General features: G+C 39.9%; 1 protein-coding gene across 11 annotated transcripts in view; it reads left to right on the forward strand.

The window, feature by feature from the left end:
• The window catches only part of NFX1 (nuclear transcription factor, X-box binding 1), an 82,551-nt gene that overhangs the window by 40,387 nt on the left and 25,229 nt on the right, over nt 1-16,935 (forward strand). For 8 of the 11 annotated variants that reach the window (XM_080669967.1, XM_080669963.1, XM_080669964.1 and 5 more), the window contains exons 14-20: nt 3,758-3,877; nt 6,272-6,351; nt 8,964-9,194; nt 9,819-9,892; nt 10,675-10,776; nt 12,126-12,167; nt 16,801-16,899. In XM_080669967.1, coding sequence (XP_080526093.1) covers nt 3,758-3,877; nt 6,272-6,351; nt 8,964-9,194; nt 9,819-9,892; nt 10,675-10,776; nt 12,126-12,167; nt 16,801-16,899 — 748 coding nt within the window. The remainder of the gene's footprint in view (nt 1-3,757; nt 3,878-6,271; nt 6,352-8,963; nt 9,195-9,818; nt 9,893-10,674; nt 10,777-12,125; nt 12,168-16,800; nt 16,900-16,935) is intronic. The other 3 variants (XM_080669960.1, XM_080669968.1, XM_080669959.1) reach the window with 1 other exon arrangement.

The raw sequence follows: 16,935 nt of genomic DNA on the forward strand, positions 1-16,935 counted from the left end.
CTCTCTCCCTCTCCCTTCCTCTCTGAAATCAATAAAAATATTTTTAAAAAATAAATAAATAAATAAATATAGACCCAGGTTCTGTCCTTAGCAATTTTTCTTTCTATCAATGATTTTCAACCTTTTTCATTTCATGGCACACATAAGTTAATTACTAAAATTCTGTGGCACACCAAGAAATGTATTATATTTTGCCGATCTGACAAAAAATATGGGTATAATTTTGATTGATTTACATACACACAAAAGTAGTTACCTACCCTTTTTGCTCCAAAGTGACATTTTTAAAAAATCAGGTGCCTATACTTGTGTATAAGGATTTCTGTTACCAACAATTAACCAATCAGATGCAACCTTATGCTATGTGACCAATAAGATGAAACTGTATTATTGACCTATACAGTATATTTATGATTCAGGACAGGACATTCACACTGTACAGCTATTGTGTTGGCTATTGTCATTTTATTATTTGACAATCTCAGGGAAAAGAGGTCAATGTCCCTGACTAAATAGTCAGGTATTGCATGTTTTAAAAATTCTTGCAGCACACTGGTTGAAAATACTGCTCTATATTATTAGCAAAAGTTTGTAAACTTTTTGGTCATAGGACTTATTTGCATTCTTAAAAATTATTGAGAACCCTAAAAAACTTTTTATGTGAGTTATAGTTATCTATGTTTATTATCATATGAGGAGTTAAAACAGATTTTTAAAATATTGACTTATTAGTTCATTTTTTAAAAATTGTAGTTACCATTGCCTGTTAACATAAATAACAATTTTTTAAAACTATATTTTCAAAAACATTAGAAGAGTAGACGCTTGATTTAATAGAAGATAGCGCATTCTCACATCTGCTTCTATATCAGTCTATTGCAATATAGATGAGGCATATGGAAAAAAATCCAGTTTCACACAGCTAGTTGAAGAAGGAATTGAGTATTTTAAAACTTTTACAGATAATTGTGGGTATTCTTTTTTGATATTACACCAAAACTTAACTTTATTTCAGAAAGTATTTAAGTCAGTATTTTTGTGTTTATTCTTGGTCACATTAAAATTCATTGGATTTTCTTGTATTTTGAATGGATCTTTTACCCATGCATGATTTTACAATGTCATACATTGATTATTTGGAAAATAGTTGTCACTGGGTTATGCATATCTTTGATTGTTGACAACTTTTGTGTTATACTATTAAAAACTCACGGCTACAATTACCATCAGAAGACTCTTAGGAAAAGTATTAGGAAGTTGTCAAGCTCATCATAGTGATAATTACATATTTTCAATTATTCTGTTTTTATTCGAAGCTTGAATTTTATCATTGGCAGCAAAGTCATTTTTCATAAAGTGACAGGCTCACTTTGTTCATTTTTTATAAAATGTCTGCTAAATACCCAAGTCTGAATAACCATAGATTGTCAGTCATTGTTTCAAGTAAAAATGGTATTCTGTAAAAATAAAAAGTTACTTTAGCTCACAACTCAGAGAAGTGCAATTCTTCAAAAAAACAACCCATTTTTTGTTTGTTTAAATCCTCACCTAAGGACATGTTTTTATTGATTTTAGAGAGAGGAAGGGAGAGAGAGAGAGAGAGAGAGAGAGAGAGAGAGAGAGAGAGAGAGAGAGAGGCAAACACATACACACACACATATTGATGTGAAAAAGAACGATCGATTTTGACCCTCCTGTACTTCCCCCAACCAGGGATTGAACCTACAACGTAGGTATGTGACCCTGACTGGGAATCAACCAGCAACCTTTTGGTATATGGAACGATGCTCCAACCAACTGAGCACCTGGCCAGAGCACAACCAGAGTTTTTTGTGTGCAGCAAAAGTGCATTATATGCAGATTCTCCGTTTTATTCCACAGAATATTAAAAAGATACAAATTCAAGATTCAAGGGTTGTTGTTTTTTTGCTGCTTCATCAAAGACTTTCTTAAGTGAAACTGACATTTTTATATTTACTCTTAAGTACTTGGCAGTGAAAAATACAATGATTACAGTTTGATCCTACTGCCTTGATTTGCATTAAGACCCTGGCAGGTTTTTTGTTTTTGCACCAACATAGTAGAAAAAGTAAATAATATCTTAGTATTATTATGAAAATAATTTTGACCTTGTGGACTTACTGAAAGGCTCTCAGGGATCCCTAGAGATCAACAGAGCACTTTTAGAACTGCTGCATTAAAAGATTGGCCTAAGCCCAGCCTGGTATGGCTCAGTGGTTGAGCGTTGACCCAGGAACCAAGAGGTCACTGGTTCAATTCCCGGTCAGGGCACATGCCGGCTTTGCGGGCTTAATCCCTGGTAGGGGAGTGTGCAGGAGGCAGCCAATCAATGATTCTCTCTTATTGATGTTTCTGTCTCAGTCCCTCGCCCTTCCTCTCTGAAATCAATGAAAAAAATGATTGGCCCAAGTCAGATTTCCCATAATTATGTCTTCTCTAGAATGCTAGGCTCATCTCATTTCAAAAAGGAATTGAGTGAGTACTTTGTTACAGTTCACACACATGGAGTTCTACAGAAAAACATACATGGCCCCTTTACCTAGCTATTTCACATGTATCAGCTCATCCTCACAATAATCTTGAGTGGATAGGTAAAAGTTTGGTATCCTCATTTGACCAAAAAAAAGCTCAGAGGGACTTGCCCGCAGTCCCTGAGAAAATAAATAATAGGTCTAGGACTAGGAGCCTAAGTCTCCTGACTGTATTTACAGGGCTCTTTCTACCACATCGTCTAACCTTTGAAGGGTTTGCTGGAGAGTGTTGACTAGAAAAGAGCAGTGGGTGGGGGATCCTAGAAGTCTGGGTTTCCAAACTCTAGTGCCCTAGTTGAGAACCATGATCCAAGGGCCTGGCCTCTATCAGAGTTGGAGAACTGGCTCCCCTTGGGATCTATGGGTTAAGTGGGCTGCTTCTTAGAGCTGTCCCATGTGAGTTCTCATTTTGATTTGGCTTATGAATTGTGCCTAATAAACTCACAATGTAGCTCTGTGCTTCATTTCAACTTTATATGTCAAGCACCATAGATGTTGATTATACTATGAGAATTTTTTAAATTGCTTCAGTGGCTCTCTGAGGTTTATATTCAAATGTATATTTTTGTATGTTGGTTACTGTAGCTCTCATAATGGCTATCATTTCCTAACCAAAAGAGTTAAAAAAGAGCTGTACCTTTAGTGGAAGTCTCATGTTGTTCTCTCAAAAAGAGATGGCCTATAGATCTGTTGTTTATAAAATACATATAAAACTGTCTTAAGATCATGGTCTTAGAGTTCATTGTAGATAAAAATGAAACACTTTATATCTGTCTGCTCCACACTTTTCATAAAATAAAAACTTAAAAAATAAAAAATAGCCTAGCCCTAGCCAGTTTGGCTCAGTGGATAGAGCATTGGCTTATGGACTGAAGGGTCCCAGGTTCGATTCCGGTCAAGGGCACGTACTTCAGTTGCAGGCTCCCTGCCCTGGTTGGGGGCATGCGGGAGGTAACCAATCAATGTGTCTCTCTCACATCGCTGTTTCTCTCTCTCTCCCTCTCCCTTCCAATGTCTTTAAAAATCAATGGGAAAAATATCTTTGGGTGAGGATTAAAAAAAATAGCAGCCTATTCTCCTCTAGAAATATAAGCCCAAAAATATGTGTGTGTGTGTGTGTGTGTGTGTGTGTGTGTGTGTAAAATATGTGTGTGCTCATCCCAAACTCATGAAGGGCTATTTTGTTTCACCCGCTGCTCCACCAGGTTTTGATGAATTATCCTGCCACTGTGGTGCATCAGTGATCTACCCTCCAGTTCCCTGTGGTACCAGGCCCCCTGAGTGTACCCAAACCTGTGCCAGAGTCCATGATTGTGACCATCCAGGTGGGTCCCATCCCCTTGCCTCCACACCTTACAGCCTTCTCACACCATGCCATTTAGAATGTTGCGTGATGGTCTTCACTGTTCTGAGATCATGCTGTGATGGCATCCCTCGCCCCCACAGTTGCTCAGAGGCTGCTTCTGTGAAGATGGGTCTGTGATTAGAGACAGAGTTGGGAATCACAGTGCCCTTCACTGCTTTGCTCTGTTGACGTCAAACACACCTGAAAGGCCAGGAGAAGCCCTCGCTGGTCTTGTCTTTCAGGGATATTTTTTTCTTTCCTTGTGGCCTCTACTTTTGGTGCATATTTCAAAGTTGAGCATCTTTTTAAAAAATTAAAAGTAACGAGTTTTGTTGTTATAGAAGCAAGATATGTTTATTTTATAAAAAGAAAGAAAAAAGATAAAGTCAAAAGATTGAAATATCATTTATGTCTTCTTTTAGGAATTAAACTTAGTGTGTATTTTTGGGGATCTTTTTTCATGGGCAAAATACATATTTTTTTTCCCCCCTAAAATAAAGGTGGAATTCTACTGAACTTACTCTCTCTCTTTTTTTTTTTTTAAACCTCACCAAGGATATTTTTTCCCATTGATCTTTAGAGAGAGAGTGAAAGGGAAGGAGGAGGGAGGGAAGAGAGGAGAGAGAGAGAGAGATCGACTGGTTGCCTTCCACATACCCAACCAGGGCTGGGGATTGAACCTGCAGCTGAGGTACGTGCTGTGCCCTTGACCGGGAATCAAACCCAAAACTCTCGGTCCACAGGCTGATACTCTAACCTAGTGGTAGGCAAACTGCGGCTCACGAGCCACATGCGGCTCTTTGGCCCCTTGAGTGTGGCTCTTCCACAAAATACCACGGCCTGAGCGAGTCTATTTTGAAGAAGTGACATTAGAAGAAGTTTAAGTTTAAAAAATTTGGCTCTCAAAAGAAATTTCAATCGTTGTACTGTTGATATTTGGCTCTGTTGACTAATGAGTTTGCCGACCACTGCTCTAACCGACTAGGGTTGAACTTACTCATTTTAACTATCATTTTCCCTCCTATTGTAATTTTAGCCTTTCTCCTTATCAATGAGTATTTCTTACAAATAGATTTTTTTTATTTTAAATTTCTTTATTGATTAAGATATTATATATGTGTCCTTCTTCCCCCATTAGCCCCCCATCCCCCCGACTCATGCTCAAATAGATTTTTCAATGGCAGTGGAGTGTTCTGTTGCATAGATGGACCATAACTTATGTTGCTAGACATTTAAACTGTTTCCAGTTTCTCTCTAATGGTCTGCTGCCGACACCAGGCCAGAAGTTACTTATCATTACCCATTTTTTCTATCTATTTAGTCTTGTCACTGGCTTTCCTCTAGGACCATATCAGGTCCATCATTTCATTTAACCAAGTCCCAGAGGCAAACCTGAAATTACTCAGGTCACCAGATTTGATACTTACAGTAACTCTGGCCATCTGATTCATACTGACAATTAGACAACTAGCTCTCAATTTTTAAGTTAATAGAGTAAAACAGAATTAAGTAAATTCTTTATTTTATTTCATGTTATTTCTTTTTCCATCACCATTTATCCCTTCACCTACCAGTAAGTTCTTTTTGAAGTGAAAAGTTTCTTCCCTGAGGATCTTAGGATAGCCCTCCCAGCTTAGTTTGCAAGCCCCTGCTGTGGTGTTTGCACCAGCATGAAGTAAATGCTCAAGCCAGTACTCGCCCACTCCTCCTTTACACTCATTTGCAGATGTTACAGCTGAAGTCCAAAGCCTGTTGGTTAATGTCCATAGTATGAGCTTAACCATTTGTGAATTTTGTTTTAGCCTACTTTTGTTCAACATTCCTTTAACTTTTTTTGAGTGATTGTGGTATATCCAGCATACAGTGAGACACAGAGGGAGATTTAGAGGAAGAAAAAATATCCTGTGACCTTGAGTTTCTTACATTCTCCCTGAGAGGAAGAGGATGTTAATTAAGTACACAAGACACAACTAACCATTGCATGAAGATGGGCCAGATAACATGGCAGCAAGCCATCTACGTAAGAACTAAGACATTGGGGGCTGTAAGAGAGCTCAGGGCAGGATGTGGCCAGCTAAGGAAGGCTTTGTTGTAGGACATGAATTTGGATGAACTGCCTCTTACAGGCAGCAAGGAAATTAAAAGGGGTCACCGGAAGCATGTTTGGTAGATGAGTAACAAAGATGTCTGAGCAGACGTGAGCAGTTGCTGTGTAAGATAGAGCCAAAAGAATTAAGTAGAATGGACAGACCATGGGGCTGTGCTAAGTACTCCAAGTGTAAAAGTTCCCTGTCATATGCCATGATAACATGTGTAATAGTTTATGTGGCTTTATTTAAACACAATTTCTAATTTTACCTTTCTCTTTCTATAGTATATCATTCTTGTCACAGTGAAGAGAAGTGTCCCCCTTGTACTTTCCTAACTCAGAAATGGTGCATGGGCAAACATGAGGTAAGTTTTCTCTGTCATGTTCATTATTCCAGACAGAGATTTATTTTTATTGAATCACTTTGAGTTGTTAGTGTCATTTTTTCTCAAAATTACTACTCCCAAGAAGCAGAGGTTTGCTACTGACACTTAGAAAAAAAATTAAGGTATGCCCTAGCTGGTTTGGCTCAGTGGATAGAGTGTTGGCCTGCAGACTGAAGGATCCCGGGTTCAATTCCAGTCAAGGGCATGTACCTTGGTGTATCAGGTTCCCCAGCCCTGGTTGGGATATGTGCAGGAGGCAACCAATCGATATGTCTCTCTCACATCGATATGTTTCTCTCTGTCTCTCCCTCTCCCTTCCACTCTCTAAAAATCAATGGAAAAATGTCCTCGGTTGAGGATTAACAGTAAAAAATATAAAGGTAAAAGGAAAAAAATATATAAAAGTAAATTAAGGTATACTTTGCATAACTATGTAACACACACACACACACACACACACACACACACACACACACACACACACACACACACCCCCAAAGGGTAATGAGAATATAGCCAAGTCATTAGGGGAGGGGACAACAGAGGACACTTAATGTGCAAAAGTTATCTCCAGCGCCCTGGTAGTAGAGTAGGTAAGTGTTTAATGATTGGGAACTACAATCTACCAAAATACTGATTCCAGAGTGTTACAAACATGTACACCCTAGACCAGGGGTGGGCAAACTTTTTGACTCGAGGGCCACAATGGGTTCTTAAACTGGACCGGAGGGCCAGAACAAAGCATGGATGGAGTGTTTGTGTGAACTAATATAAATTCAAAGTAAAGGAGCGGAGGGGAGAGCAAGAGAACCCTCCGCTCTTTCGGCTCCGCGGGCCGGATAGAACAGCCGAACGGGCCGGATGCCGTAGTTTGCCTACGGCTGCCCTAGACTTCAGAGATCTCTTCAAGAGTGATAATTATGTGTCACTAGAGTCAAAGTATGTTTCTCATTTTGAGAGTTCTTGAAAGAATTTGAGTGATTATATAAAAGTAACCTTTGGTTCCATAAGAATACAATTCCTGCATCTTTTTCCTGGAGTGAGGAATCCTAGAAGGAGGCAATTTCTAAGAAAAAATGAGTTGGGGGTTACAATGGCCGATTGACTTAATTTTTTAAATGACAGAATTGTCTAAAGTTGTGGAGACTGTGAGTTAGGAGATATGAAGAGAGTTGAGTATTTAATTACATATAGCAGTCCTGCCTTGGCCAGGTAGTTCAGTTGGTAGAGCTGTGGTCGGCAAACTGCGGCTCGCAAGCCACATGCGGCTCTTTGGCCCCTTGAGTGTGGCTCTTCCACAAAATACCACGGCCTGGGTGAGGCTATTTTGAAGAAGTGGCATTAGAAGAAGTTTAAGTTTAAAAAATTTGGCTCTCAAAAGAAATTTCAATCGTTGTACTATTGATATTTGGCTCTGTTGACTAATGAGTTTGCTGACCACTGGGTTAGAGTGTTGTCCCAATATGCCAAGGTTGTGGGTTTGATTTTTCTGGTCAAGGCACATACAAGAATCAACCAATGAATGCATAAATAAGTGGAAAAACAAATCTCAATCTCTCTCTCTCTCTCTCTCTCTCTCTCTCTCTCTCTCTCTCTCTCTCCAAATCAATAAAAACACAACACACAAACAGCCCTACCAGCAGCTTGAACCCATGGGCCATCAGTGCGCCAGCTCTCAGGATTTGTCTGTCAACTTAGTGCCCTAGAGAAAAGATTGTCTGATCCCGCAGTTGGTCATAGCATTTCAAATACTCCTAGTTATGTGGCTTCACATGCTTATTACCCACCTTGAGAAGTTTATATCTCAAGTCACACCTGGCTGTTCCTACATATCCTTTTGAATCCTAACAAGCATTATTAAATAAGGTTCGTATTTGTTTTTTTTAGTTTAACTTGACTTTGAAAAGTCGCCTAATTGTTTTCAGATAAAAATTACTTTTTGAAAAAAGTGTTCTTGCCCAGCCAGCATGGTTCAGTGGTTGAGTGTCAACCTGTGAATCATGCCTGGGTTGTGAGCTTGATCACCAATATGGGGCATGCAGAAGGCAGCTTTCTCTTCATCGTTGATGTTTCTATCTCTCCTTCCCTCTCTGAAAACAATAAAAATAAAAATACATCTACACTAATAAAAGAGAAAGATGCAAATTGACTGCACCTTCGCGATGCCCACCAGCCAATCAGGAGTGAGTATGCAGATTAACCCAACAAATATGGTGGGTTAATTTGCATACACAGGCGCAGAGCAGCTGGGGGCGGGGCAGGATACTTGCATCATCGCCATGGCGATGACACAGGCATTCTGCACCGCCCCGGCCACTCCGGGCCTCTGGGCAGCGTGGGAAGGCGGAAAGGCAGCTCCGGGCCAGAGCAAAGGCAGAAAGGTGCTCCAGCCAGAGTGAAGGCAGTGCCGGCAGCCAGGGGAAGGAAGGCCCATTCTTGCACGAATCTTCGTGCATTGGGCCTCTAGTTTTTTTATAAAAGAAAGAAAAAATATTCTTTTTGAAAGTTTAGAAATGTTTAGATAGAAAGTTAAAACTCACCCAAATCCCACATGGAGATGAAAAAAATCTGACTACTTCCTTCTCTCCTAGTTACGAAGCAACATCCCGTGTCACCTGGTGGATATCTCTTGCGGATTACCATGCAGTGCTGCACTACTGTGTGGGATGCACAGGTGTCAGAGACTCTGTCACAAAGGAGAGTGTCTTGTGGATGAGGCTTGCAAGCAGCCCTGCACCACCCCCAGAGCTGACTGTGGCCACCCATGCATGGCACCCTGCCACCTCAGCTCACCCTGTCCCGTGACTGCTTGCAAAGCCAAGGTGTGTATTCCTGGCTCCAGATGCAGTGCAGACTCTGGTTCTCAGGCTGCTAATGAGTCTAGAACTGCCTGTAGCGGCACCTGGGCACGCATCCTTATCAGAGGTCATTGGTTGCAAGTTAAGTTAGCAAGAGAAAGGTGGAATAAATTGCATAGATTTCTGTCAGCCTACCTTGAGATGGCCTTTTAAATATATAAGGGTCTGTTTTGTGCATGATGTTTTGCTAGGTGTTGGGACTATACCAGTGAACGGGAGACACATGGCCCCTTCAATTAGTTGGGTCAGATAATTAATTACTCAGTTAATTAATTATGACTGGTGTCATGAAGGAGTATTACACCCGTGTAGAGGGAGCTGTGAGAGTATGTGAGAAGGGGACTGACATGGTCTGAGGGATTAAGCAAGGCGCCCCCCTGAGGAGGTGAAAGCAGTGGGATGAGGAGTAGTTGGTTAAGTCTTGACTGGTTCTGGGTCAAATGTGTGTCTCTGGTTCAGTGGTAAAAACTCCATTCTAGACCTGTCCTTTCAGGTGGGGTTAAGGATGAGAGAGGCTTTAAAAGTGAAAGCTGACTGTTCACATTGTTGCCATGTACTAAATGTCTCTCCATGTTAATCTTCTTTCAGATTGAGCTGCAGTGTGAATGTGGACGAAGAAAAGAGATCATGATTTGCTCTGAAGCATCCAGTACTTATCAAAGGTTAGTGCAACCTAAATGGTAACAGTTGGTGGATCTAAGTAAAGGGAATACATGTGTTTATTGTAGGATCCTTGCAACTTTTGTGAAAGTTGTAAAGTTTTTAAGAAATTTTTCATGCATTTCGTTTTTCTGGTTCAAAGAAAAGGTACTGCTTTATGTACCTTTCCTTCCTGAACTTTAATTTATAAAATAACCTCTTTATTTCTCCTCCTCCTCCTCCCTCTCTCTCTCCCTTTTGGTCTTACTACACCATGAAATCAGAAGGGAAGATGTCCTGAAGTTATTTAAATGCCCTACCAATTGTGGTGGCAGAGCTAGGACCAAGTCCTGTGCTCTTCCCTGGGGTGGGGGTTTCTGACTGTCTTTGCAGCCTTCAGAAATCTTGGGACCCATGTGTTCACACAGGGATCTGAGTACAGAAGTGGAATGGGTGGTTGTGTGCCATGGATAGAGATGTGCCATGGAGATAGGACTTTAGGAGTACGCAGACGACAGAGAGTGGCAGTCTTGGACTACCCCCAGAGTGCCAGGCATTGCCCTGGATGTTCAAGGGGGCTCTGAGGAGTGGATTATCTCATAGTTTCCTGTGGAGCTAGCTGCTTAGAATCTGATTGAGGAGATATGCCATTAGCATGTAAGTGGTTTATAATAGATGGGCTTTCCAGGCCACACAAATTGTTGCGTGGTAGATATGCCTTGAAAGAAGTCGTCTGTGTACCTAGTATGAGGAGGTTCTTGTGAAACTGCAATGCCTTTTCTTCCCTTTCTTTTTTATACTTCAGAATAGCTGCTATTTCCATGGCCTCTAAAATAACAGACATGCAGCTTGGAGATTCAGTGGAGATCAGCAAGTTAATTACTAAGAAGGAAATTCACCAAGCCAGGTAATTTTTTTCTTTTTTAATCTTCACACATGATATTTTCCCATTGATTTTTAGAGAGAGTGGAAGGGAGAGGGAAGGACAGAGAGAAATATTGATTTGAGAGAAACACATCAATTGGTTGCTTCCTGCACATGCCCCAACCAGGGCCAGGGCCCAGGCCGGGGAGGAGCCTGCAACCTAGATACGTGCTCTTGACCCCGGGACCCTTCTGTCCACAAGCCAACGCTCTATCCACTGAGCCAAACTGTCCAGGGCAAGCCAGGTAATTTAAAAATGTGTGGCTATGCCTTCTTTCTCCTATTAGGCTTAATTTCCAAAGGGCAGGAACAATACATTTCTCAGTACCTCACAGTAAAGCCATGTACACAAAGGTATTCAACAGACCTTTGATATTAAGAGTCACACACAATCCAATCCAATGAATTCTACTCAGTGTATAGCTGAGCCTCGAAGAGACTTTTCCAGGCCTCCAGCCAGTAGCCAGAGGAAACAGAAGCGTAGATGTGTTTAGCCCAGGGGTGGGCAAACTTTTTGACTTGAGGACCACAATGGGTTCTTAAACTGGACCGGAGGGCCGGAACAAAAGCATGGATGGAGTGTTTGTGTAACTAATATAAATTCAAAGTAAACATCATTTCATAAAAGGGTACGGTCTTTTTTTTCTTATTTCAATAGTTTTATTCATTTCAAACTGTGCTTTGATACTGTGCTCTCCAGGGGCGTGTCTCCCTACATCACCACGATAACGTGTCTCCGCATTCCCAGGGTGATGTCGGGGGACGCGTCCGCGGGCATTACAAGGAGCCTCTGGAAGATTGAGAGGTTGTTCCTTCTACTGAATGGGGGATATAAATCCGCCCACTCAGAAGAAGGAGCTGCGGCCGTGTTTCCCGACGTTGCCATGTTAACACTGCTGCTGGTGAAGGAGCGGAGGGGAGAGCAAGAGAACCCTCTGCTCTTTCGACTCCGCGGGCCAGATAGAACAGCCGAACGGGCCGGATCCGGCCCGCTGGCCGTAGTTTGCCCACGGCTGGTTTAGCCTGACCCACTGGAGAATAGAGAACCAGAGTGGTAGCTATGTTAGGAGGTGGAGGTGGGGCTATCAGAGGGGTACTGGGAGCATTTTTTGAGGACTGAGCAGGCTGGGGACACTCTGAGGCCCTTCTGAGGATTCCTCAACTTTAATAACTCAGGGGCTTGCCCACCCGTCCTTGACAAGGACCTCATCCAGCCATCCTCTGGCCTAGAGTCTGCTTTGTTTCCAGGTTGACTGATAACTAAGATCTTATTGCTAGCTAGAAACTGTGAAACCTGTGCCCTGACTTTATTTTTTTCATTTACTTCCCAAGGCTGGAATGTGATGAGGAGTGTTCAGCCTTGGAAAGGAAAAAGTAAGTAATGTCAACTACTGTTCATCTAATTGTCCTTAAGCTCTGTGAAACTAATGGGAGGAAGCAACCCTCTACCATTCACTTGCTTCTGCTCTGTGTATTTTCCTGCTATTGGAGAGCAAGAGAAATTTGATCATCAAGAACTTAAGTATCCAAGGATAAAGTACCTAACACGATTTCAGCATATTTCTGAAACGTGAGCTCCTATGGTTTTGGGCACGGTATAAACATTACATGCTACAGCATGCTTATTCGTGACTAGCAGACTTCCTGATTCCCCTGGAGATAAGAGGCTTAAAAAAATTTTTTTTTGAGGCTTAAAGTTTTTTAGTGAACTTTCATGTTGAAGTGTAATATATTTGTAGAAGATCAGAAGTATATAGATCAGTGAGTCATCACAAAGTAAATACAGTGTTATAATCAGCACCAAGTCAAGAAATGGAAAATTACCAGAATCCTCTCTCGTACTCCACAAAGATATAACCTCTTATTCTGACTTCTGACACTTTAGATTAGTTTTGTCTGTTTTTGAAATTTATATAAATGATGCAATCATATAGCTTGTATTAGTTTTGTCTGGCTTCTTTCATTACATTTGTGACATTCATTCCTGTTGTTGCATTTAGTAGTACTTTGTTCACTTTCATTCCCACATATTTTATTGTATCAATATATCATAATCTTTTCTACCATTAATAGATATCTGTTTTATCAGTATTGGGCTATTACAAATAATGTTCTGTAAAAACATTCTTTTTTTTTTTTAATATATTTTATTGATTTTTTACAGAGAGGAAGGGAGAGGGATAGAGAGATGGAAACATCAATGAGAGAGAAGCATCGATCAGCTGCCTCCTGCACGCCCCCTACTGGGGATGTGCCCGCAACCAAGGTACATGCCCTTGACCGGAATCGAACCGGGGACCCTTCAGTCCCCAGGCCGACGCTCTATCCACTGAGCCAAACCAGCTAGGGCATGTAAAAACATTCTTATACTTGTTTTGGTGCATATATGTATTTGTTTCTATTGAATATAAGCCTAGAATTGCTTATTAATAGGGTATGCATATGTTCAGCTTTATTCAATTCTGCCAAACAGTGTCCAAAATGATTGTACCAATTACACTCTCAGCAGCAGGGTCATAGTTCTCATTGCTCTCTTTTTTTAAAATTCTCACCTGAGAATATTTTTTTCATTGATCTTTAGAGACAGAGTGGAAGGGAGGGAGGAGGGGGAGAGAGAGAGAAACACTGATGTGAGAGAGACATATCAACTGGTTGCCTCCCACATGTGCCCAAACAGGACATAGAATCTAACCTGCAACCGAGGTACATGCCCTTGACCCTTAGTCTGAGGGCCAATGCTCTAACCACTGAGAAAAGCTGGCCAGGGCTGCACTACATTTTTGTTAGCACTTGGAATTGTCAGTATTTTTATTTTAATCCATTCTCATGGATGTATAGCTTGATGTTAATGAGCTTTTAACTTCTATTTACCTGATGACCAGTGAGATTGAGCACCTTTTCCTATGTTTATTGGTCATTTGGATATTGCCTTTTATGAAGTGCCTATCATGTCTTTTACATAGTTTTAAGTTGTGTTGTATGGCTTTTTTCATATGTTTAGTAGCAGTTCTTTATATATTTTGGATATGAGACCTTTGTTGGTTGTATATATTGTATTTTCTCATACTTCCTGCCTTTTCACTCTCTTCATGGTATCTTGATAAACAGGAGTTTCTAATGTTAAGGTAGTGCAGTTTATCGGTCTTTTCCTTAGTGAGTAGGGCTTTTTATGTCCTATTTAAGAAATATTTTTTGTCTCCGGTCATGATGACTAGAAGCTGTATTATTTTACCTTTAACATTTAGAACTACAGTTGACCTAGACTGATTTTATGATCATGATATATAAGGAGGGGTGGTCATGATTCAGTGTTTTTTCATATGAATATTCATTTGACCAGTATCATTTAACAAGGCATCCTTTTTTCAGTGCTCTGTAGTGCTACCTTTATTTTTTTTTTTAAGATTTTTTATTTTATTGATTTTTAGAGAGAGAAAGCAGGAGAGAGGGAGAGAAAGAGAGAGAAACCTGGATTGGCGGCCTCCTACATGCCTCTTACCGGGAATTGAACCCACAATCTAGGTATGTGCCCTGACCAGGAATCAAACCTGCAATCTTTTGGTATAGGATAATTCTCCAACCAATCAAGCCACCTGGTCAGGGCTATTTCTTTCTAATTTTTAACTTATTTTTTCTTGCCTTATTGCACTGGCTAGCGACTCCAGTACAATGTTGAATGGAAGGTGGTAATAATAGATTATATTATAATAGATTATATTATATCAGATTATATTTCTGATTTATCCCCATCTCGTAGGGAAACCTTTAAATATTTACCAGTAAATACGATGTTTGCTGAAAGTTACTTGAGGATACTTTTTATCAGATCAAGCAGCATTTATTCAATGACCAGCAAACTTTCTGGTTCCAACAAAGATTGATTAAAAGGTATAACCCTATAAAAATGTTAACAGTTGGAGAATTTAGGTGAAGGGTATGTAGGAGTTTATTATAATATTCAAGATAAAAAGTTAAACAGAAACAAACAAATACAGACAAAATATAGTTCTGTTTTATACTGAAGTTGGACTTTTAACAGTTGTTAGCAGCACCCTTCTTTAAGTGGCTATAGGAGTAGAAGGTAATATGATGATTAATAGTACTGCCTAAATTTCCCTTGGTTTGACTCCTATTCTAACTTTGTAGTAACTGCTATCAAAAATCTTGCCCTTTAAAAAAGCCATCAGGTAGGGTGTTCTCAGCTGCAAAATGTGAACTAAGAGTCCTGAGTATTCAGAAATGCTGTAGTGAAAACATGGGTCTTTAAAAACATGGAAATGACCTTTAGGTAGTTGAGAGATAGTATTGTATAATAGGTAGAGCCAGAGCTCTAGAGTCAGCTTGCCTTTATTTGAATTCTCACTTCACAAATCATTTAGCTATGTGACTTTGGGCAAATAACATATCCTCTCTCAGCTTTCGTTTTCTTTGAAAATGGTGGAAATAGTGGCAATAATAGGATCTACCTCCCAGAGTTGTTGTGAGGATTAAAACTAAAGATGAAACACACAAAGCTCTTGGCACAAGTCTAGCACATATTAGGTGTTCAGTAAATATTACTTATTGATTACAGTTGGCTCTCTATTTCTGAAAACCTTTTGAATTTCTCCCCAATCTTAAAGTGATGACATAATGACTCTCACTGCATGTTCTTTCTTAAATACCCACTGACTAAAAAAAAAAAAAAAGTGGAAATGCAAATTTAAAAGAAAAAAATGCCTTCTGAAGTTGCAGATATATACTTCATTGCAGAAATGAAAAACTAGCAGGCCAGATTTCCCCACAGACATGTTTTACTGGTGTTTAAATTTGAATTAGTGGCCAATTAATCAAAATATCAAAAAATCACTCCCTTAGGAATTTTTTTGAATTTTTGAAAATTAAACTTATTTTGAAAAATTGGAAAATCTAGCAATAGTAAACCAGATTCTTATGAGCATTAAGCTAGTAAAAGACCCCTATCTCTGTATAAGTGAAAATTATAGTAAGTGCTAAGCTCATCTTAAAAAAAAAAAAAAGACCTTACCTGGGTGTTGGGGAGCTGCCATGAGACTCATACACTGTTGGTCAAAATACAAATGGGCAGTTGTGGAGGTCATTGAGCATGACCAGGGGTCTGAGGTCTGTACCATATAACTCAGTAATCCCACACCTGGAAACACTTCCCAGAGAAATCTTAAAAGTTCTTTGCTCAAAGATATTGTGTCACTTATAATATTGAGAAACGAGAACTGTTAACCCTAAAGGGGGAATGTTTAAGTAAATTGCGGGATATACATAGAAGATTACGCACTATTAAAACACTAGGTGTGAAAACCAAACAGTAATATGAGAAAAGCTAATCATATAATGATAAGGGAAAAAAAGAGGCAAAGTTTTATATACACTAATTGCAGTGTATTTATAGGGAGGGAAACCTGAAAGGAAATGTACAAAAATACAGTGCTTATGTTGTTAACAGGATTCTTTATTTTCCAGACTTCTATAATGTGATGTTAACTTTAATATTTATAGGTTTACTTAAATAATTTGATGTTTAGGTGAAACCTCATCCCTCATTTACCGTTTCCAGTACTCTCAAACCCTCAGCCTTCTTTTCACCAAAAAATCTAAGTCCCCAGTGTTAGCCTATGGCTTGCTCAGACCCACATAGGTCTGTCTTGTTTATTTTCTTCTATGAAGACAATACTATATTTTGTCCCAAGTTGTTATTATTCTTTCCTTAAAAATCGGGTTTACCAAAATGAGATCACCCTATATAATAAAAGTGTAGTATGCAAATTGTCCCCTCAACCGGGAGGTCGTTTGACCAGAGGGCAGGGCCATCCAGGGGAAGGGAGGGAGGCCCTGTCCAGCAGCCGCTAGGGACCCTACCAGTGCACAAGTTTCGTGCACTGGGCCTCTAGTTAATGTATAAAGAACTTGGGACATGATGAGCACTTTGTGTTACTATAAGATAGTTTCCTCCTCCTTTCCTTTTATTTACATACTCTTCTCTTATTTTTAGGCGGTTAGCAGAGGCATTTCATATCAGTGATGATTCTGATCCTTTCAATGTACGTTCTTCAGCATCAAAATTTAGTGACAGTTTGAAAGAAGATGCCAGGTATGTAACTTGTTACCTACTTTCTTGATTGTGGCT

Source organism: Plecotus auritus, assembly GCF_963455305.1.
Source record: "Plecotus auritus genome assembly, chromosome: 5".
NCBI classification, from domain to species: domain Eukaryota; kingdom Metazoa; phylum Chordata; class Mammalia; order Chiroptera; family Vespertilionidae; genus Plecotus; species Plecotus auritus.